This window comes from Castor canadensis, chromosome 11 (assembly GCF_047511655.1).
Source record: "Castor canadensis chromosome 11, mCasCan1.hap1v2, whole genome shotgun sequence".
NCBI lineage: Eukaryota > Metazoa > Chordata > Mammalia > Rodentia > Castoridae > Castor > Castor canadensis.
This window is the reverse complement of record NC_133396.1, coordinates 45528991-45548369: the sequence shown is the minus strand read 5'-3', so window position 1 is coordinate 45548369 and position 19379 is coordinate 45528991. Positions and strand designations below refer to the sequence as shown.

Here is a 19379-nt window from a genome sequence, read left to right as displayed (position 1 = left end):
TCCCTTGGTGTATTGGTGGGCACCACTCAGGGGTCAATAAAGTTTGGGTTAATGGTGCCTGCATCCTTTTCTCCCAGATGGAAGGAGTTTATGGTGACCCCAAATTGATTTCCCATGGGTCATAAAATCAAACACACAGTGCTTTACTCCTTTGACCTCCTTTGAAGTGGGCAATGTCTTACTATCCATTTCCTTCTTTCAACCTCCTGATTCTTGGTGATTTGGTTACTCTATAAACATTTAGAAAAGCTGTTTTCTTGGTTTTTTGTTGATTGGTTTGGTGGTTATAAGCACTCTCCTCTCCAGAGTGATTTTTTTTAAATACCAAAAAAAGTTCCATTTACAGAAGGCCAGTAGGTATGCTCAACTACTTACAAAGCCCAGCAAAACTGTCTAACTCCACAGTGATCTCCACCCCTGAAGAAAGCACACCATTTCCCGTGCCACCTATGTCTAAATTAACGGAGGCTGGTGACTTTGAGAGAGGGGAAAAAAACAGGCAGAACATAATGAACTTCTGAGAGGCAGAAGCTCAGCTCAGCTGTGTTGAGTGAGCATCCAAAGCTAGAACCTGACGCCATCAAATACCAGGATGACTCTACATGGGGGCAGCGAAAGGGTCACCTGCATGACTAAACCCTGGCCAGTCATGTTTGAAAACAGCAGATCTGAAAGAACTTCTTTGTGCCATGGACCAAGTGCCCATCAGCACTGGGCCATTGTGTTTGCTCTCAGGCCAAAGGTCACCTGGGTTCTCTTCTCTGCCTATTTCCTGGCTCTATACACAAATGAATTTTATCAACTGTCTGGCAACTCCGTATCTGCTCACACACAAACTCAAAAGGGCTTTTCCCTCCCATTTTGCTTAGAAATACCCTACGTTCTTAATTAAGTTGAGGACTTTTTTTTTCTTCCTTTTAATATCAACCTTTAGGGCTGTGTGCTAGAAAGGGCCCAATATTTAAAACTCACCAGCCAGTCCTAGTGGCGCACACTGGTAAGCAACAAGGCAAAGAGGATGAGGCAGGAGGATCATGAGTTCGAGGTCATTCTGGCCTTTGCTTCTGCCAGGAGGTGGTGGCTTATGCCTGTAATCCTAGCTACTGAGGAGGCAGAGATCAGGAGGATTGTGGTTCGAAGCCAGCCGGGCAAATAGTTCTGCAGGACCCTATCTCGAAAAACCCTTCACAAAAATAGGTCTGGTGGAGTGGCTCGATGTGTAGGCCTTACATCAAGCCCTAGTACCACACACACACACACACACACACACATACACACACACACAAAAGCTCACCAGATATTTTCTACACCCCACATCAAGCTCTTAGCAACCCTGTGCTGGCTGTTCAAAATCCCTTGCTAAAATATATAATAGATTCCAGAGCCTGGAGCCATGACACACAAATACTCAGGAGACTGAGTTCAAACCCCAGTACTGCCAAACAAACAAAAACAGATCAGAGGATTCTGACTTGTAGTCAGTTCTTTATCCAGTTTATTTCACAAGCAGAAGAATAGTAGTTTAGGAATATCCTTAATCTTTCAGATTAATTAGCAAGCATTTATCAAGCAGATAGGAGGCAGAAGGTGCCATGCAGATATTAAGGAAAGGAAGGGTGACTAATATGAGGTATTTGTTGGTGGCTCACTGTGTCAGGCACTGTGCTGAGTAAGTTTCCTCCCTCATTTCACAGCATTCCAGGACACAGGAGTTATTATGTATTATTCATTGCATAGGAAAACCAGGCACAGAGCCTTCACCCTCGCTTGACTGGTGTGAGCCAGTATCTGCCTTCAGCAAGTCCAGTGTGGCAGGTGGGGGTAACATCTAAGTTATTGTATTAAGAGGCAGAAGGAAACACATGTTAAACGGAGATACAGAGAGATGCTGGGGACAGGGGAAGTCATATCTGGGATGGCAGTTTGGACTCAAGAGATTTTTCACCCTAAAGGAGGATTTCCCAACAACTCCTTGAATGGAACTACAAATAATCAGTGTCAACTCAGCAAGCCCAGAGCTTTCCCCAAGAAGTGGCCCTAAATAAGCTGCAGCCAGAAACCGAAGGAGAAGACAGGCTATTTTCACTTTCTGGTTTCTAAAATCTCTTGGTTTTGCAATGTTCATGGGGTGGGAGTCAGGCCAGACACGAAACTGCAGGCGGAACTGTGGTTTCCTACCAAAGAGTGTGCCTGTGCTGATTCCTCCCCCACCAAGAGCAATTTGGGGGACAAAGAAAGCTGTCAGTCAATTTGGGCCCCAAACACAGCAAACTAAGGGGCAACTGAAAAGAAGAAAGATGTGTAGCCATTTTAATTATAAGTGACCAAGTAGATGTCACTTAGTTGGCATTAAGGTTGCAGAGATTGAAGGTCTTTGTCCTAACTCTTAAGTTCCTCTTAAGTTTCTCAGACACTGTGAGAACTGTCCATCCCACAGTGATCTCACTCCTTCAGAGACCACAGGCTCTGTGGTTACAAAACAAAATAGCACACAAAAAAAAAAAAGCAGGCTGAGACACTGTGCCTGTCTGGAAGAGACTTAAATACTGTGCAGCACCTCCCCTTACCTTAAACCTAAAGATTAGCCATTTAAGAGTGCCTTCAACCTAAAACAAAAATTTATTTTTGGCTTTTATCAGTTTTGGGGATTGATGCTAGCACTGCATTTTATTGCCATAGATATTTTTTAATTTCCTCCCTCCCTCCCTCCTTCCTTCTCCTTCCATGGGTAACTGCCACCTTGGTATGTACATTATTCCTTACCAAGTTAAATTACCCACCCTTAACAAAACCAATGCCAAATGTCTATAATGCAAGAAGATTTGAACAAAGTTGCTGAGGATGTAACTCAGTGGTATAGCACTTGCCTAGTGTGAGGCCCTGGGTTTGATCCTCAGCACCACATACACAAAAAAAATTGGATATGAAAATTGTGCTTATAAATGTTTTCCCTCCCCTATTTTAGCAGCTTTTTCAATGTATATGCACAATGGTATTTCCCTCCAAATGAAAAATTCAGATGAAATAATATTGCTTGAATCTAATCTGCCCAAGTGTCTCCCCAGAATGAAGTTGAGTTTCTGGGGAACATCTGTCCAGTTGGGGCTGCACTTTCCAGGACCCTTCCATCTCAGAGGGGACATATGCCTGGTCCTTGCCAATGGGAGATGAGCAGAAGAAATGGGAACCACTTCTGGGTGCAGAGAGTTAAGAAGAAAGTGTGTCTTCACTCTCTCTCCCCAATGTATTAGTCTAAAAGCTGAGAACCACCAGGGCCTGAGGAAGGGCTGGTCCATGAGAGTGCAGGAGCCAGAGCTCTGAGCGACCGTGAGGAGAAAATCTGCTCATTAGGAGCACCAGTGCTCACTGTTGTGTGACCCAAGGTATAGCCACTGGAATGTTGGAGTGGGTTTGTCACAGTGGCAGTGCTACTCAAATCGTTACATTCCAAAGCTGAGATGGGGGCGGGGGAGACTAGGGAAAGAGCAAAGGCTTATTAGTGAGCTCAGAGGCACACTAGGAAAGAAAGACATTTTTTTCTTCTGTGGAAAACTCCTGAACCCAGAGAGTATAATCCCAAATGCCTATGCACACTAGGCATGTAGTGTAATATTAGTAGACACTGACCTAAAAAGCACTTACTGTGTGCAGGCACTGATATTCACTCATTCAGTTCTCACAGATTTGGGAGCTTGTTTTGTGGAGGAGAAAAGTGAGGCCAGCAGGGATTGGAGAGAAGTGTGAAGTCACACGGCTAGGAAGGGGCAGAGGCAGGGTGCAAAGCCAGGCAGCCCAGCCCTGCTCGCTGCCATCTGTACTCTCAGTGCCAGTGGGTAAAGATGTCAGAAGAAGAAGGAGGCTGGCAATCAGGAAGGACAGGAAGATTATCCAGTCTGAAGGACTGACCATTCACCTGATGCTTTCCACATGTACTGTTCATCTTCCCATCTCTTATGAAAAGCTAGAAGTACAGATTTTGATGAAAGATCCCAAGATTCCAAAATGATTCAATTTTATTTTAATCTTCTGCAGCCCAAACACTGAGCCTGGAAGCTGTCTTCTGCCTGCCCACAGGCCCTGGGTGGATTCTGTTCCAGGCTGGAGGGGAGATTCCCTTAGTGAATAACAGCTCCCTTGGGCCCACTAATATGAATAATTAATTTGTTTTAGCACTATCATCCCACATCCCAACAAGCCCAGCATTCAAGAAGCAACTCCATGCCCTTCTGAGACAATGACAGGCATGGGGGACCCATGTGCAGGGAGAGTCCTATCATAAAATCTGGCATAGTGGTTTATGCTCTAAGGGATGCCAGTCTGGCCTGTATGCCTGCTCCTGTCTGGCTGCCTTCGTGGGGCCATGAGTGTCAGCGAGGCTCATTAAAGATGCCGCACACTGTGGCTTTCACTGCTCTCAGCAGGAGTGGGCTCCAGATTCCTCAAGATGCTTTAAAATAAGACAAAAAGGCACAATTATGCAGCCAAGCATAAGGCGAGGCAGGCTGCATACAAAGCAGGGCTCTCTCCATAATAGGACCACAGCCCCCATGCAGGGCTGAGGTCTCACCTTCCTTCCAGGCTGCAGCTGTGAGGCATCTGTAATTGGATGCTCTGCATCTTGGATTATTCAAACTGCAGGACTTCCAGAAGCCTTGGGTTTCAATTAAGGATATGACCAGGCAACAAGATAAACAAGATACCATTTTTTACCCTTGTAGTCTATCTTGGCAATGCAAATGGCTAAACTAGTAATGACGGTGATAATAAGATTAACTAACATGCATTGAGTGCTTACTGTATGTGCCAGGCACTGTTCAAAGTGCTTTATAGATATATGTTGATTTGTTTAATCTTTAGCCAATTTAGTTAGACATTGATATTACATTATCACCTGTTGCCCCCACTCTACAGATAAACAAACTGAGGCACAAAAAAGATCAAGTAATTTACTCAAGTTCACATAGCAGTTAAACAGCACAGCTTAGATCAGAATCCATGCAATGTGATTCCAGACAGCACAACCTTGACCAACACACTAATGGCTATTTGTATTCACACAGATCTGACTAGACCCTAGACCCCGTGCCACCTGCTTTCTATAATTACTTCATTTAATCTTTACAATACTAAGTGATGTATAATCACCCCTATTGTTTAGAAAAGAAATTTGTTCATCTATAGAGAGGGGAAGTAATTTGGGTAAGGGCATAAAATAACAAATGACCTACAGTCTGGCTGTAAACCCAGGTTCCTCTGATTCAAAGCCAGGCTCTTAACCTTACTTGTACCACAGTTTATAAAATTTAGGCCTGGAAAATCATTTAGTCCAATCACCTTATTTTGGAGGCGAGGAACAATAGCCTTCAGCCCCTCCAAGTCTGCTCTTTAGGACTGGACATAATGCTATCAGTGGTAAGTCAGTTGTCAGGATGGCCCCTGAAATCTAATTAACAGACAAGGACCTTGAAAACCGCATCCACTTCCAAACGTGGAAGATCCCCGAAGAAATCTCATTTTCTCAGAGAGCTGGGCAATCAGACATTTAGGCCTTCCGCCCTCACAAGCAAACTTAATATACTGCTAGATCAATGACGTGCACAAAATAGGTTTTCATGGTTTTTATTTCTAGGATCCTTTCCACTGTGTTAGTGATTTAGTGATTTTGCACCTGCAGTCTCAGACTTTTCTATAATGGCTTGTATATTCCTTCAACAGCCCTCAAAACTGATGATGTGTATCGGTTTCACTTCATGCCTGGGGTCCTTGGTTTTGGTTGCCATGGCTGGTTGCATAGCAGGATATGTCTCTGTGACCAGCCCCATAAAATTCTCAAACCTTGAGGCTCAAACGTTTATCTCAGCAGAGATATTCCAGGTAAGTCTTTGTAGTTTAGGGGAGAAGGGAAGGAGGGAGGGAGAGAATGAGAGAGCACTCCTATAAGGCCACAGACAAGGAATGACATCAGAAGCCTGTGCTGGACCTCACTAGAGTCTGCTGATGAATGTGTTTTTCCTGCTTTTTTTTTTTTGTGTGTGATATTGGGATTTGAACTCAGGGTCTCATGCTTGCTAGACAGGTGCTCTACCATTTGAGCCACTCCACTAGTCCTTTTTTGTGTTGGGAATTTATGAGATAGGGTCTTGCTTTATGTCCAGGCCAGCCTGGACAGCAAGCCTCCTATGTGTGCTTCCCCAAATAGATGGAATGTCAGACATGCACTGCACCTTGGTTGAGATGAAGTCTCATGAACTTTTCACCTAGCCTGGACTCAAACCTTGATCCTCCTGATTGCTGCCTCCCCAGTAGGTAGGATTATAGGCTTGAGTCACTGCACCTGGCCTCCCTCTTGCCTTTGCTTTGTATCCAAAAAGCATAGCCTAGTATGTGGTCTTATAATTCCTCCTAGCAAATCACTAATAAAACAATAGTGAAACAAGCCAGGTACAAGGGGGATATGGCTTAATTCCAGCCTGAGGATCACTTGAGGCCCAGGAGTTTAAGGCTCAAACTAGAAAGAGAGCTCGTTTGGGCAACACAGAGAGACCTTGCTTAAAAAAAGGAAGAGAGGAAGAGAGAAAGAGAGAAAGAGAGGAAGGGAGGAAGAACTAAAGGAAAACTAAACAACAGTGAAACAATTTAGCCATTTCCAGTACTATTTTTCACTTTCGTGTGATTCACCTCTCAAATATATATATATATATATATATATATATATATAAGCAGCTAGGTTACCAGTTGCCTTAGTGAGAAAGCAACTTAGAGGTTTTGAAGAAAACTTTTGAGTTTCAGAAGAGTCATTCTTCTGTCTGAATGAAAATCAGTTATCTGTATCAGTCAGCATACACTAGGTAGTGCTACAGTAACAAACAGCAAGCACCAAACATTTCAGTGGCTTAAAATAACAATAGTTTATTTCTTGCTTGCTCATGCTCCACGTCCAATGAGGAGCTCTGCTCTGCATTGCCCCTCCCTCCAGCCCCAGGCTGACAGAGCAGCTGCCATGTGGAACAAAGTGCATTACAGTGGCAGAGGGAAGAGAGCTCTGAAGGGTCTCGTGTTGGCGTTAGGTGCTCTGGTTCAGAAGTTGTGCACATCAGTTCCTTTCACACTCACTGGTCAGAACTAGGCAAATGGTCCCAGCAGATTTCAAGGAGGGCTGGGATGTAGCTCGGTGGTACAGCGCTTGCCTAGCATGCGTGAGACCCCGGGTTCGATACCAGCACCAAAAAAAAAAAAAGATTTCAAGGAACTAGGAATGTGATCCTACTTATATTCCTAGATATCAAATGGGGACCAGAATATCTATTTTATAGTCCTAATCACTAAGCTAGATCTCCATTAGTTGGAGAGGGCCTACAGCATTAGCCTTTTCCTGCATTCCCACCAGGAGGAGGGATTCTCAACTGGGCGCAGTGGCCATGGTAGAGGGACATGGTAGGAAGCTAGAAGGACGCATCAAAATTCCAGGGCCATGAGATGTCTGAAAAGGCCTCAGTGAGAAAAATCCACCATTGTTCTTGCAAATCAATGTTCTAGAATGCTTCCTATGAAGCATTCCTACTGGTCTGAAAAAGAAGGAGGAGAAAGAAGAAGTGATGAAGATGAAGATAAAGATAAGGAAGAGAAGGACAGAAGGGGGATGAGGAGGAGAAAGAGAAGAAAAAGAAAAAGGTCTTTAAGTGCTTAGGGACGCTAATAACCTGCCTGGGTATTACAAATCCCCCAAATGCTCACTCGAAAATGCACAATCATTCTTTTTTAAATTATTACTTGTTCAATCAATTCAACATGTCAGCATTGCATTAGAGGCAGAGATGCTAGAGTTGAAAGATTTGGTGCACTTCCAACACACACACATACACACGCACACACAGGGGTGGGTAGGGTGACAAAGAGGCAAATGATTTAAAATCAGGTATACAACTAGTCAAATGAGCAAAGGTGCAAAGTCCAGGGAAGGATGTGGCACCAACACTGGGCTGGTTTTTCAAAAGCTGACATTCACAGTTGCTTCTCCAGTATCTTTTTTTTTTTTTCCTTTCTTGGTGGGTTTGAACTTTGGGCTTGGTACTTCAGCCACACCTCTGCAACCATTCTTTACAGTAGTTGCAAAATAGCTAACACTCCTGATGCCCCCCCCCCAAACCCTTGCAGCTAAAGATGGACACGTGACCCAGTTTGGCCCAATAGCATGAAAGTAGGAGTTGTTAGGTAGAGTTTCCAGGGAAGCATTTATTTTTTCTTTTTTAAGGGGACAGTCAGCCAGTGTGACCAACTTGAGTCCTTTGCTCCTTTCCCTGAAACAGCAGTACACACCTGGCGATATAGCAGACAAAACCCAAAAACAAAACTGTGAGGTAACAAGCAGGATGACAAACATCTTCCCACTAGCAAAGCTGCTGCAAACCCAACTGTGAGGTCCTCCTCAGGGAGAAACTGCTCCTCCCAAAAAAACAAAACTAGTTATGCTATCATTGTCCTTCCCAACTGCTAACAAATCACAGCAGGGTTGGCAAGTTACTCAAGTGGTAAAGCTCCTGCCTAGCAAGTACAAGACCCTCAGTTTGAGCTCCAGTACTGCCAAAACAAAAGTGACAGCAGGCTTAGTGGCTTTAAACACCAGTTAATTATCTTATCCTCTCTGTGCTGGACATCTGACAAAGGTCTCACTGGGATAAAACCAAGCTGTTCATCACCATCTTTGGAAGGGGAGTCATCTGTTTTCTTGCTTTTTTACTGCTTCCAGAGACCATCCACATTTCTTGGCTGTGGCCTCTTCATCTTTAAAGCCAGCAACAATGAGCTGAGTCCTTCTCACATTTCATCATTCTGACCTCCTCTACTTCCTTCTTCCATTTTTAGGATCCCTGTGATTATATCAGGCCCACCCAAATAATGCAGGATAATCACTCCCTATAAAAGTCCTTAATTTGATCTTATCTGTAAAGTCCCGTTGCAGATTCCAGGGACTAGGTTCCAGGAACTAGGATGTGGGCCACTTTGGGGGCTGCTTTTTTGCCTAACATAGCCATTGTGGAATTGCATTTTCCGCAGAATCAAATTACAGTCAAGTGCACTCTTACCCGAAAGATGGAAAGGAAGTTGTCCCCGGACAATGTCGGGATGGGATTCCAGGGAAATGCAGAGAGGAATGGGTGTGCACAGTGTGTTGGGAAGCACAAGCAGGTCAGTCATCAGTAGGGCATGATGTGTGTGCATGCATGGGGTGGCAGGGGGCGGATGAGGGTGCCACCATTCATGGATGGCTTGGCACATTTGCATCTAAAGGGCTCAGATTTTACTCCATAGGTGACAGAGAGGCACTGAAGAATACGAGGAGGAGTGTGAGATTTGACTTGGAGTGTAGAGCAAGCGTTTGACTTTTACATGGGGCTGGAGGGCAAAGGTAAGGGCAGAACAATGGGAGACTGTGGTGGCTTAGGCCAGGAGTGGGGGGCATCCAGTCCTCAGAACACTTATTTAACACTCCCATGTGCCAGACACTATGACATTGTGAGGCTGCAAAATAATTTGGTCAGAATAAAGTCCCTTGTCGCCATATCAACCACAGCTTGGGGCATGAATGAGGGGAGTTCATGGAAGGGGCCTCAAGTTTGGGACGTTATGCCCCCAGTTCAGGAAGTACAGACAGGTGGCATGGGGCCCAGTGGGATCAAGGCAGCCTCTCCGTCCAGCCATACAAAGAGGCCCCAGGATCAGCCCACTGATGAGGAAGCTGCTGAAGTGGCCACTGACCCTGTGTGGACATATCTCCTTCAAACTAGCCCTGCTATTCACCCCCTGTGTCTGCTTCCATTATTCTAAATCACTACAAATTAGGAACCAGATGGCACTGTTTTGCAGAGGTCTGCACACCCCCCCACCCCACCCATGACAAAGATCTGAAATTATAGGATGGTGGAGGATAGCACAACTTTCAAATATACTAAAAAAACATGACTGCACCTTGTTACGTGAATTCTCTCTCAATAAAAGTTATTTCATTTTAAAAATTAGAGGTAAAAGAGCTTAGCACTTAGCACTAAGCAATCTTGGGTCAGTTTCCAGAATGAGAGTGGGTCTTTTAGGGAACTGTTCTGCATAGTAACTGTGACAGTGTGAGGAAGGCACTTCATGCTGTGCCTTGCAGACAGACAGTGGGTGCTAAAGATATTCTAGTTCCTTCCCTCCTGGGTGTCAATACACTTTTTTAGTGTATTTAGGGAGGTGACATCAGCTCCAGGCAACTTCCCTTCAAACGGGGAGACTGGAGTAGGAATCAGACAGGAAGACAGAACAGAAATGGGGAGCCGCTCACTGCGGGAAGACTGCAGGGCTCTGCAGCGCCACTGTGCAGAACTGACAGGGAGTCACATGGTGTAAATACAGCTACGTGCAGCGCTGGTAAGGGAAGCCAGGTGGGCACAGACCCCTGTTTATAATCCTAGTTTGTTCTACAAACAGAATCCAGTGTCCAAAACAGTCAGATTGGCGGTGACACCTGGACATGTCCCCATGGCTACAATGCATGCCCCACCCTCCTTGCTATGGGTTCCTCCACACCAGAATGAACCAAAACAGCTTTATGTAATCAGAATTTTCTAGCACAGAGCCAAGGCAGGGAGGTGATTTTGCTCACTGAGCTTCTCATTGGTGACTATTCTAAAGTCATCCTGGTACTTACCCAGTGCTCGCCGTAGCCTCAGCCCTGTGAAAGATGCCATTGTGAGAGAGGATAGATGAAGGCTAAACCATGGTCCCTGCTCTCAAGGCACCAGCTAAGCTCTTAGCTAGAGAGCATCACTTCACAGTAAATGTATAAAAGACACCGTGCCCTGTGTAGAGCAGCGATTCTGTTGTTATTTGTCCACTGGGTCAATGAATTAATAGATGACACAATAAGAAGACAATTGTGTAGTGTGGGCTCACTCTAAGAACCACAAGATGGGTTGGATTTATTGGAAAAGGCTTGTGCCAGAGGCTGCTAGTTGCCTACTCCACATCAATTCTTCCATTTTTCCCTGTAACAGAGCCCCTATTTTACTTGAAGTGGCCATATGCCCAGATAAAATACTGTATTTCCCAACCTCCCTTGTAGCTAGAGGTGGCTAACAAGATAAAAAAAAACAGAAATTATAAAGAAAGACTTCTAGGAATGAGTTTTAAAAGGCAGACCAACAGCTGTCACTCAATCTTAGGCTCTTCTTCCTGTTTTAATTTCTGTCTGAAACATAAATGTGATGACTGGATCTCCAGCAGCTCTTTTGGATCATAAGACAACATTTCAGCCAGAAAAACAGAAAGATCACAAGGCCTGAATTCCTGCTGATCATGGAGTTACCACAAGAGATAAACCTCTATCTTGTTTAAGCCATTCTTTGGTGTCTCATCACATGCAGCAAACCCACATCTTAACCCATACTAGTTTCCATGGACCTTAAAGGAAGGATTTGCTTTGGAACTGGAGAAGAAGAGATAGAAGGGCATTTCAAATGCCAGAGAGAGCACAAGGAAATACACCAGCATGAAAGAGCATTAGCTGAAAACAGGCGGGTAGAGAGTAGGAATTAAGAAGTCAGACAATGGCTTTGCAGATGTCAGGGAAAGAGGGCTCAATCAGAGGAGGACCAGAGAGCACAGAGGACCAAGAAAGCTAGTTTTCCTCCAAAGAAACAAAACACCTCTGGACTGATAAGCAGGAAGAGGGAGAAAGGGAAGAGATGCGAGTACCTGGCTGAGAGCACAGGTCAGTGGGAGAGTGCTTGCCTAGCACACTCAGGGCCCTGGGTTCCATCTCCAGGACCAAAACAAAACAATGCAAATATGAGCAGTGGCCTGGGGCAGTCACCTGGAAGTCCCTGGATCTGACAGTTAGCATAATTACACCATCTAAGAGCTACGAAATGCCTAGTACCAGGCCTGTGCTATGTACTTTCCATACGTTATCTCATTTGGTCTTCACATAGCTATGATACACTTCCATTATTACCACTCCCGTTTTATAGACAAAGAAGCAGACACTTTGAAAAGGTCAGTAACTTGCCCAATGTTATTATCACAACCCTGCAATCTGGGTAACCCCATCTTGTCGCAGCTACAATCCCTATTTTCAGATAAGGAAAGTGTTAATAGCATTATTTAAAAGCCAAGACAATGTATAAAGATCTTGACTTTTTAGTCAGGCCCCAGTGGCTCACACCTGTAATCCTAGCTACTCAAGAGGTACAGATCTGGGGGATCGCAGTTTGAAACCAGCCCAGGAAAATAGTTTACCACACCCTATCTTGAAATACCCATCACAGAAAAAGGGCTGGCACAGTGACTCAAGTCGTAAGAACACCTGCTTAGCAAGTGTGAGACCCTGAGTTCAAACGCTTGTGCTGCTACAAAAACAAACAACAACAACAACAAAAAACCCACTAAAATGAAAAGATTCAGAGACAAAGACAGAGCCAATTGCTTTGTGAACAGTCTCTTTATTTTGCTTTTTTTTTTTTTTTCTTATAGTGATACTGGGGTTTGAACTCAAGGCCTTCTGCTTGCTAGGCAGACACTTACCACTTGGGCCACACCTCTGGCCTGTGAAGAGCCTCTTGCCCAGAAAAGTACTAGACCAGAGGAATCAGGGTTGGTTGGAGAAGGCATGTTAAACAGACCCACCCACTACCTTCTGGCTGGCAGTGAAGCATTCATGAGGTGTAGATGGGGGTGAGATGGTGGGGTGAGAGGTGGAAGGAGGCAACCATTGAAAAGCCGAGCAAAGAGTGACCCAGTGTCAACTTTGGTCACCAATGAACCACAGCAAGTCACCGACTTATGTGTCTCAAATAGGTTTTTGCTTTGTTTTGAGACAGGGTTTGATTCTGTAGCCCATGTTGGCCTAGAACTTATGATCCTCCTGCCTCCACCTTCCCTAGTACTGGGATTACACGCATGCACCACCACACCTGGCTTCAAATAGTTTTTTAATATCTCTCCACAACAGAAACTGGGGGAAAAAATTACTCTATCACAGCTAGGGCTAGAAATTTAATACTTTGAATTAAGTTATTCGGACACATTCACTGAATACAAGGAGTTCTTCCTGTAGGAAAAATCTCATTAATCACTGACGGGAAGGGGGAATAATCCATCAGGTTACAAATGATCTGGGAAACATGAGTACCTAGTAGGAAATGCATTTCCCATGAAGATTAAAAATAAAATGTCTCCATCAGCAACCTGGCAGACTCCAACAGCCAAGTGTCCCAAGTGGAGAAGACTGGCACTGTACAGCTACAGCTGGCCGAGGACAGCATTACAGGTTGATGCTAAAAGTGCCAGCTTTGTAGACTGACTCTACCTTGTGTCAGCTGTGGGGCTCTGACAAGTTTCTGTACCTCTTAGAGCCTCAGCGTCGTCACCTGTAAAATGGGACTAATCACTCCTACCTGCCAAGGTGTCTATGAAACTATGAGGCGGTCTGCTGCTCTGTCATCAGGACTTTGACAGGATGCTTCTGCTTAAAACTCCAGGAAAAATGAGGCTTTGGGACACAATGGAAAGAGCCCAGACCTGTCTGACTTGGAAGCTCCACCTTGGGGGCCCTGAGCATGTGGCTTTAGGTTATTTTCAGTGTCCAGGGTCCTTATCTGTCTGGAATCAACTCTAAGATTTCTTCCAGTTCTAGGCTCTTTTTTTTTTTTTCTGGCAGTGCTAGGATTTGAACACAGGGCCTCATGCTTGAGTCACTCTGCCAGTTCATTTTTGTGATTTTTTTTTTCTGAGATAGGATCTCAAGAACTATTTGCCAGAGGCTGTCTTTGAACCCCCATCCCCCTGATCTCTGCCTCCTGAGTAGCTAGGATTTCAGGTGTGCCCAGCCCTGTTCTAGGATCTTGAATTCCCTCAGGCTCTAAATAGCAATTCTTCTTTGGTGTTTAACAGTAGTCCCTCAACAGAAAGTTGCTTCTCAGAGGGGTGGAGGTGGCTCACACCTATAATCTTAGCTACTTGGGAGGCTGAGATCAGGAGGATCATGGTTTGAGGCCACCCTGACCAAACAGTTCAAGAGACCGCCTCTCCAAAACAACCAAAGCAAAATGGATTGGAGATGTGGCTCAAGGGGCAGAGAACCTGCTTTGCAAGCTTGAAGCCAACTTCAAACATCAACCCCACCAAAAACAGAAAAGTTGTGAGAACCATGAAGCCAGGTCACTAATCTGAACCCTCTCAGTCCTGCACACAGCCTCACACAAAATAAGAGCTCAGTAAATGCTTGCTGAGTGGGATGGATGGATAAATGAATTCCAAGGGTGGACAAAAATGGCACTTGTCTCCACTGAGCAAAGTTTAATGCAAGGAGAAAATGTCACAAATTTAAAATATTAATGATACTTCCTTTGTCATTTGAACTGAAACTAGAATCTCAGATGAAGTCTTTGGTAGTCAAAGGATGCTGAGTTCTGAAAAGCAACCCCTGGACTTTGTTAGAGGAGAGCATTTGGTTTGGACCACAAGGAGTGCAGACACACGGGCTGCAGAAGGGATGCACAAGCTCCAAGACGGACATGCCACTCAACTCCTGCAGCAGGGGTGGCACAGAAGCGTGCCAACACACGAGGGAAAAAAAAACCAAGAGTGAGACATGTGGATATGCAGTTGTATCTGCCGGGAGGGCCCAGCTTCAGGGAGGAAGTCTAAATCCAGCAGATGGTCTGCTACCTGTGAGGCCCACCCAGGAGCCCACAGGTGGGCGGCAGCTCTCATGGTTGACTTCAGTAGGTCTGGGGTCTGAGGGGGACTTCAGTGATAAAGAAGACTCTAATAATGTACATGTGCACACACATGCACGCACGTGTACACCTTCTGATCTCTATGAGCCAGTATACTACTCAACTATTTAAACATTTTCTTCTATTTATTTACTTACTGGTGGTACTAGAGTTTCAACTCAGAGCCTTGTGCTTGCTAGGCAGGGAATCTACCACCTGAGCCATGCCCCCAGCCCTGTCTTTCCTTTAATTGTTTTCCAAATAGAATCTCCTGTTTTTTGCAGGCTGGACTAGACGGCAATCCTCCAATTTATGCTTCCCACATAGCTGAGGTGACAGGCATGTACCACTGCGCTCAGTTTATTTGGTTGGGATGGGATGTTGCTGATTTTTTGCCTGGCCTGGCCTCAAACCTCAATCTTTTTGATCTCTGCCTCCAGAGTAGCTGGGATTATAGGTGTGAGCCACCGTGCCCAGCCCTTGAACTTTTGATTATCCTACCTCAAGCCTCTGGAGTGCAGGAATTACCAGCATGTGCCATCACCTTGGCTCTAGGGATCATACTCTTAGTAATACTTTTAAATGTTTCTGGCCAGCCCACAGCATGAAATACTTTCTACATCAGCACCAACTTGGCCACCCTTGGCCATTTATATATAATTGAAACAGAGTTTCAACTCTGTTTAAAACAGAATAACACCTTTACTACACTGTAATGTTTCCTTTTTTCTTTCTTTTTATCCTCCCTTTCCACAGGGTTTGTACCCAGGCCTTGCACATACTAGCAGGTGTTCTATCCCTGAGTTATACTGCACCCCCGATGTTTTCTATTTTATTTCATTCCATTAAAACATATTGCTGGGCACCAGTGGCTCATGTCTGTAACCCTACCTACTCAAGAGACAGAGATCAGGAGGATCGCGGTTCAAGGCCAGCCAGGGCAAATAGTTTGCAAGACCCTATCTCCACAATACCCAACCATAAAAGGTTGGCGGAATGGCTCGAGTGGTAGAGTGCCTGCCTAGCAAGTGTGAGGTCCTGAGTTTAAACCCCAATACTGCCAAAAAAAAAATTTTATATAAGCAAAACCCAGCATCTGAGTGGCAATTTTATGAGTGCTATGTAGAAAAATAAGGCAGGAAAGACCAAGGAAGGCCTCATGATGCTTTCACTGCTTGTTGCAATGACTTCAGCAGCGTCCACAGTGTAAAACCTCTGCCCCTAATCACTCCATTCAGTGCCTCTTGGTATGTTTGAAGTCTCCTTCTCCATGCACACATATGTATGGCTGGGCTCATGCACCCACAAGTGTAGGAGAGTATGTATATGTGGGCACATATGCATGCATGAGCCAGTCCACCCCACCTCACTGAGGTTTGGGAGAGAGGAGGCGGGGCCTCCATATCCTGCTGTGATATTCCTACACAACAGGGTTTGAATGGGGCCTGAAATTCAGCCCTGGCACCACCAGCCAAAGCCATATGGAGAATCTTTTCATCATTGGCCTACACAGAGGGGGCACCTTTTGCCATTCCTCAGGCCAAAGGCTGTGCTGGTTTCTAATTTGCACCAAGATGCCTTGTCTGCTGGGGAGAGGAGTCCACTGTCAGAATTAAGAATGACTCCTGGTGGGGGTGGGATCAGTATCCTGGGCACACCTGACAGAGTGATTGATGTGGGTCTCAGGGGAAATGGGATTGGAGGCAGCTCTGAAGCAGCGGGGACCACTTGGGTAGCCTCCACGGATGGCATTTCAAACTTAGCACTAGAGTGAAATCTTCTGACTCTTGCTTTACATTAAAGGGGGATATAAAAATGTTGCTAGCAAGGGTGGCAAAAGCATTACCTGTGGGAAAAGCAGCCAATCTCTGCTAATGAATAAGTGTAATTGATCAAAACAGATGACTTGATGGGCCATCCAAATGTGCTTTTAGCAAAGTGGACAGTTTTTCATTCAAATGCAAACTCACCCAGATAAGATCTAATAATGGAGATTTTGGAACAATCCCAGCATTGCTGATATCTTCCCCCCACCTTCCCCTTCATGAGCAAAAAGGCATCTTAAGTTCCAGGCTGCAGCTCAACCCAATCTGACATCACTGTAAGCTTTCAGCATGGCAGAGGGGACCCTGACAGTCCCTAGATGCAGGAAAGTGTCAGTAACAAGCTGCCTCACACTCCCACTGACCTGTCCCCTTTACCTCACAAATACTCCCTGACATATGAAGAGCCTGGTGGCCGTTCAGTTCAACACAGTCTTCTATTTATTTGGACAATATCTACTGAGCACTGTGCTAACCACCAAAAGGGGATTCAAGATGACTGAGATCAGCCCCTGTCCTCAGAAAAGAGGGCAGCTATGAAGAGAAACAACAGAGGCCCTAGGGAAGGTCTCGGCTCACCTGCTCAACCACTTAATCTTTCTGGGTTTCAGCTTCCTCCTTTATCAATTGAAAGCACTGGCTTAGACAGGATCTCTGGGCACCAGGCCAGCTGAAAACTATGATTCCAAGCCTTCTTCCTCCTCTCAGGCTCCCAGGCTCCTAGGAAGCTGACAGACCCAGAGCAGCCTTCTAGGAAGGGGAAAAGTCGGCAGAGGGGAGGTGGAGAGCATCCTGCATCCCTCGTGGAGTGAATTTGGTCCCAGCACAAGATGCAGGCTGGAGAAGATGTGAGATAAGTTCAGGAAATGAAGGGGAAGACTTGGACTTCCACACGAAGCAACCAGGGAACCACAGGGTGATGTAAAGGAACGTGGAGGACCGGAGAGTGGGCTGGGGTGGGAGTGGTGGGAGTGATGTTGAAAAAGAGCAGAAAGGCTGAGGCCTAAAGAAGTCAAAGGGTCCTGCCATGGCCTGGCTGAGGCACCGTTCCATCGCCCCCTGACATCGCATCGTGTTCATCTTCATAAACTCGCCCAAGCCCCGATTCATTGTGCACTATTTTAGGTTCCACAAGTAGCGTTAAAGTAAACAGGCAAAACTCACCCCCCTTCTTCCCTGGTGCCTGAGGTTAAGCAGGACCACCAAGGTCTGTCGGGGAGGGGGTGGCCGCAGCCAGAGGTCTAGAATGGGGTGCACCTACCTGCAGAGAAGCCTTCCTCGTGGTCTGAGCTGTTGTGGCTGCAGTCGCTGCCTCTCTCGGGCGAGCTGTGACAGGGCGAGTCCCGCTCTGGTACCCTCAGGAACCTCTTGCGCCCCCAATGGGTGAGGTGCTCGCGGGCCCCGCGCCTGGGGGGCTCATCCTCCGCTCGACTGTCCTTGGCTTCCGCCTCCAGCTGCTCCAGATCTCGGCTCTGGCGGTGGTGCCGCCGGCCCCCGGGGATTAGATGCATCCAGCGGTGGGGGCTGCACGCCCGTGCCCGCTTCTCGGCCTCATCGCGGGTCCCAAATCGGCAGGGGGCCACAAGCAAGTTGCCGAGGACGAATTTCTCGTTCAGATCCACCATCTCGAAGTCGTGGTCACTGCTGTCGCCCCCATCGTCCGCGCCAGAGGCGTCCGGCTCGCCCTCCTCTGAGCCCCGCCCCGCGCGGGTCCCCAAGGACCGCTGGTCTCCCTGGGCGTTGGAAACCTTGCCATCGTGGCCGGGGGGCGCACAGTCCTCCCGGGGCCTGAAGAGGAGGCGAGGCTGCAGCAGCTGCTGGTGGATGGCGGCAGTCAAGCTGAGCACCGCGCCCCCTCCCTCAGCCACCCCGGGACAGGTGGGAAGGTCCAGGCACACGCAGGGAGGAGGCTCGGCCTTAGCCACCACCTCCCGATCCGGAGCTGGGGGGTCTCCGCCGCTGTCCGCTGCGCCCTCCTCCTCGCGCGGTGGCGGTGGCGGTGGCTGCGCCCGCTCGGGCCCGGCTGGCTCCGGTTCCCGGGCCGAGGCTGCCCCGCTGCCCCCGGCTCCGCCCGCCGGGCGCTCGCCGCGTAGGTTCAGCTTCTCCCCAGCCAGGGCCGCCTCCAGGTACAAGACTTTGAACTTCTCCTCCGCCAACACCTGTTGCAGTCGCTTCAGGTTGAGTTTGCAGCGCTCCAGCTCCCGCTCCATGTCCAGCACCGACTCCAGCCTCATGACCGGTGCCTCCTCCCCGGGGAACTCGGCCTGCCAGTGGCGCCCGAACTCCTCCGGGTCCCACATGTTGGGAGCCCCGGCCGGCCTCCCGGGGTCCGGCTTCTCTCCGGACCGCCTGGGGTCGCGCCGGCCTCTCTCCGGGAAGCCCGCACTGGCGCAGTCTCCTGCCTTTCGCTTCAGCCCCTAAGGAGAAAAAGAGAAAAAATAAAGTTTTTCCCCTTCCGCCCTCGTGCCTTTTTTTTTTTTTTCCTTCTTCTTCTTCTGGGTTTCGCCTCCCTGACGTAAGCAGCCACCCGCGGCGGAGGCGGGCGTCTGGGGCCCTAGGCCAGCCCCGGGGCAGCGCGGTCTGCAGCCCCTCTGCTGGGCCGGACGCCCCGCGAGCTCCGGGTACGGAAAAGCCGCGGCTGGGGCGGAGCCTCAGGGCGTCGGATCGGGACCTGCGGGCGCGCCGGGGAGCTGCGTGGGTGGCAGGAACAGGGTGCTGCCCACCCCAGAGGCGACACCCGGCGGCGGCCGCGGCGGGGCCAGCACGCACCTTCCGCGCCAGTTGTGCTGCGCAGCTCCCGCCG

The 19379-nt window shown here is 47.4% G+C and overlaps 1 protein-coding gene across 1 annotated transcript in view; it reads right to left on the bottom strand.

The window, feature by feature from the left end:
• Abr (ABR activator of RhoGEF and GTPase) overlaps positions 1-19040 on the bottom strand; it is a 181070-nt gene extending 162030 nt beyond the window's left edge. The window contains exon 1 of the mRNA XM_020157938.2: positions 17838-19040. Within this exon, the coding sequence (XP_020013527.1) occupies positions 17838-18876 (1039 nt within the window). The 5' untranslated portion in view covers positions 18877-19040. The remainder of the gene's footprint in view (positions 1-17837) is intronic.
• Between the last annotated feature and the right edge of the window lie 339 nt (positions 19041-19379).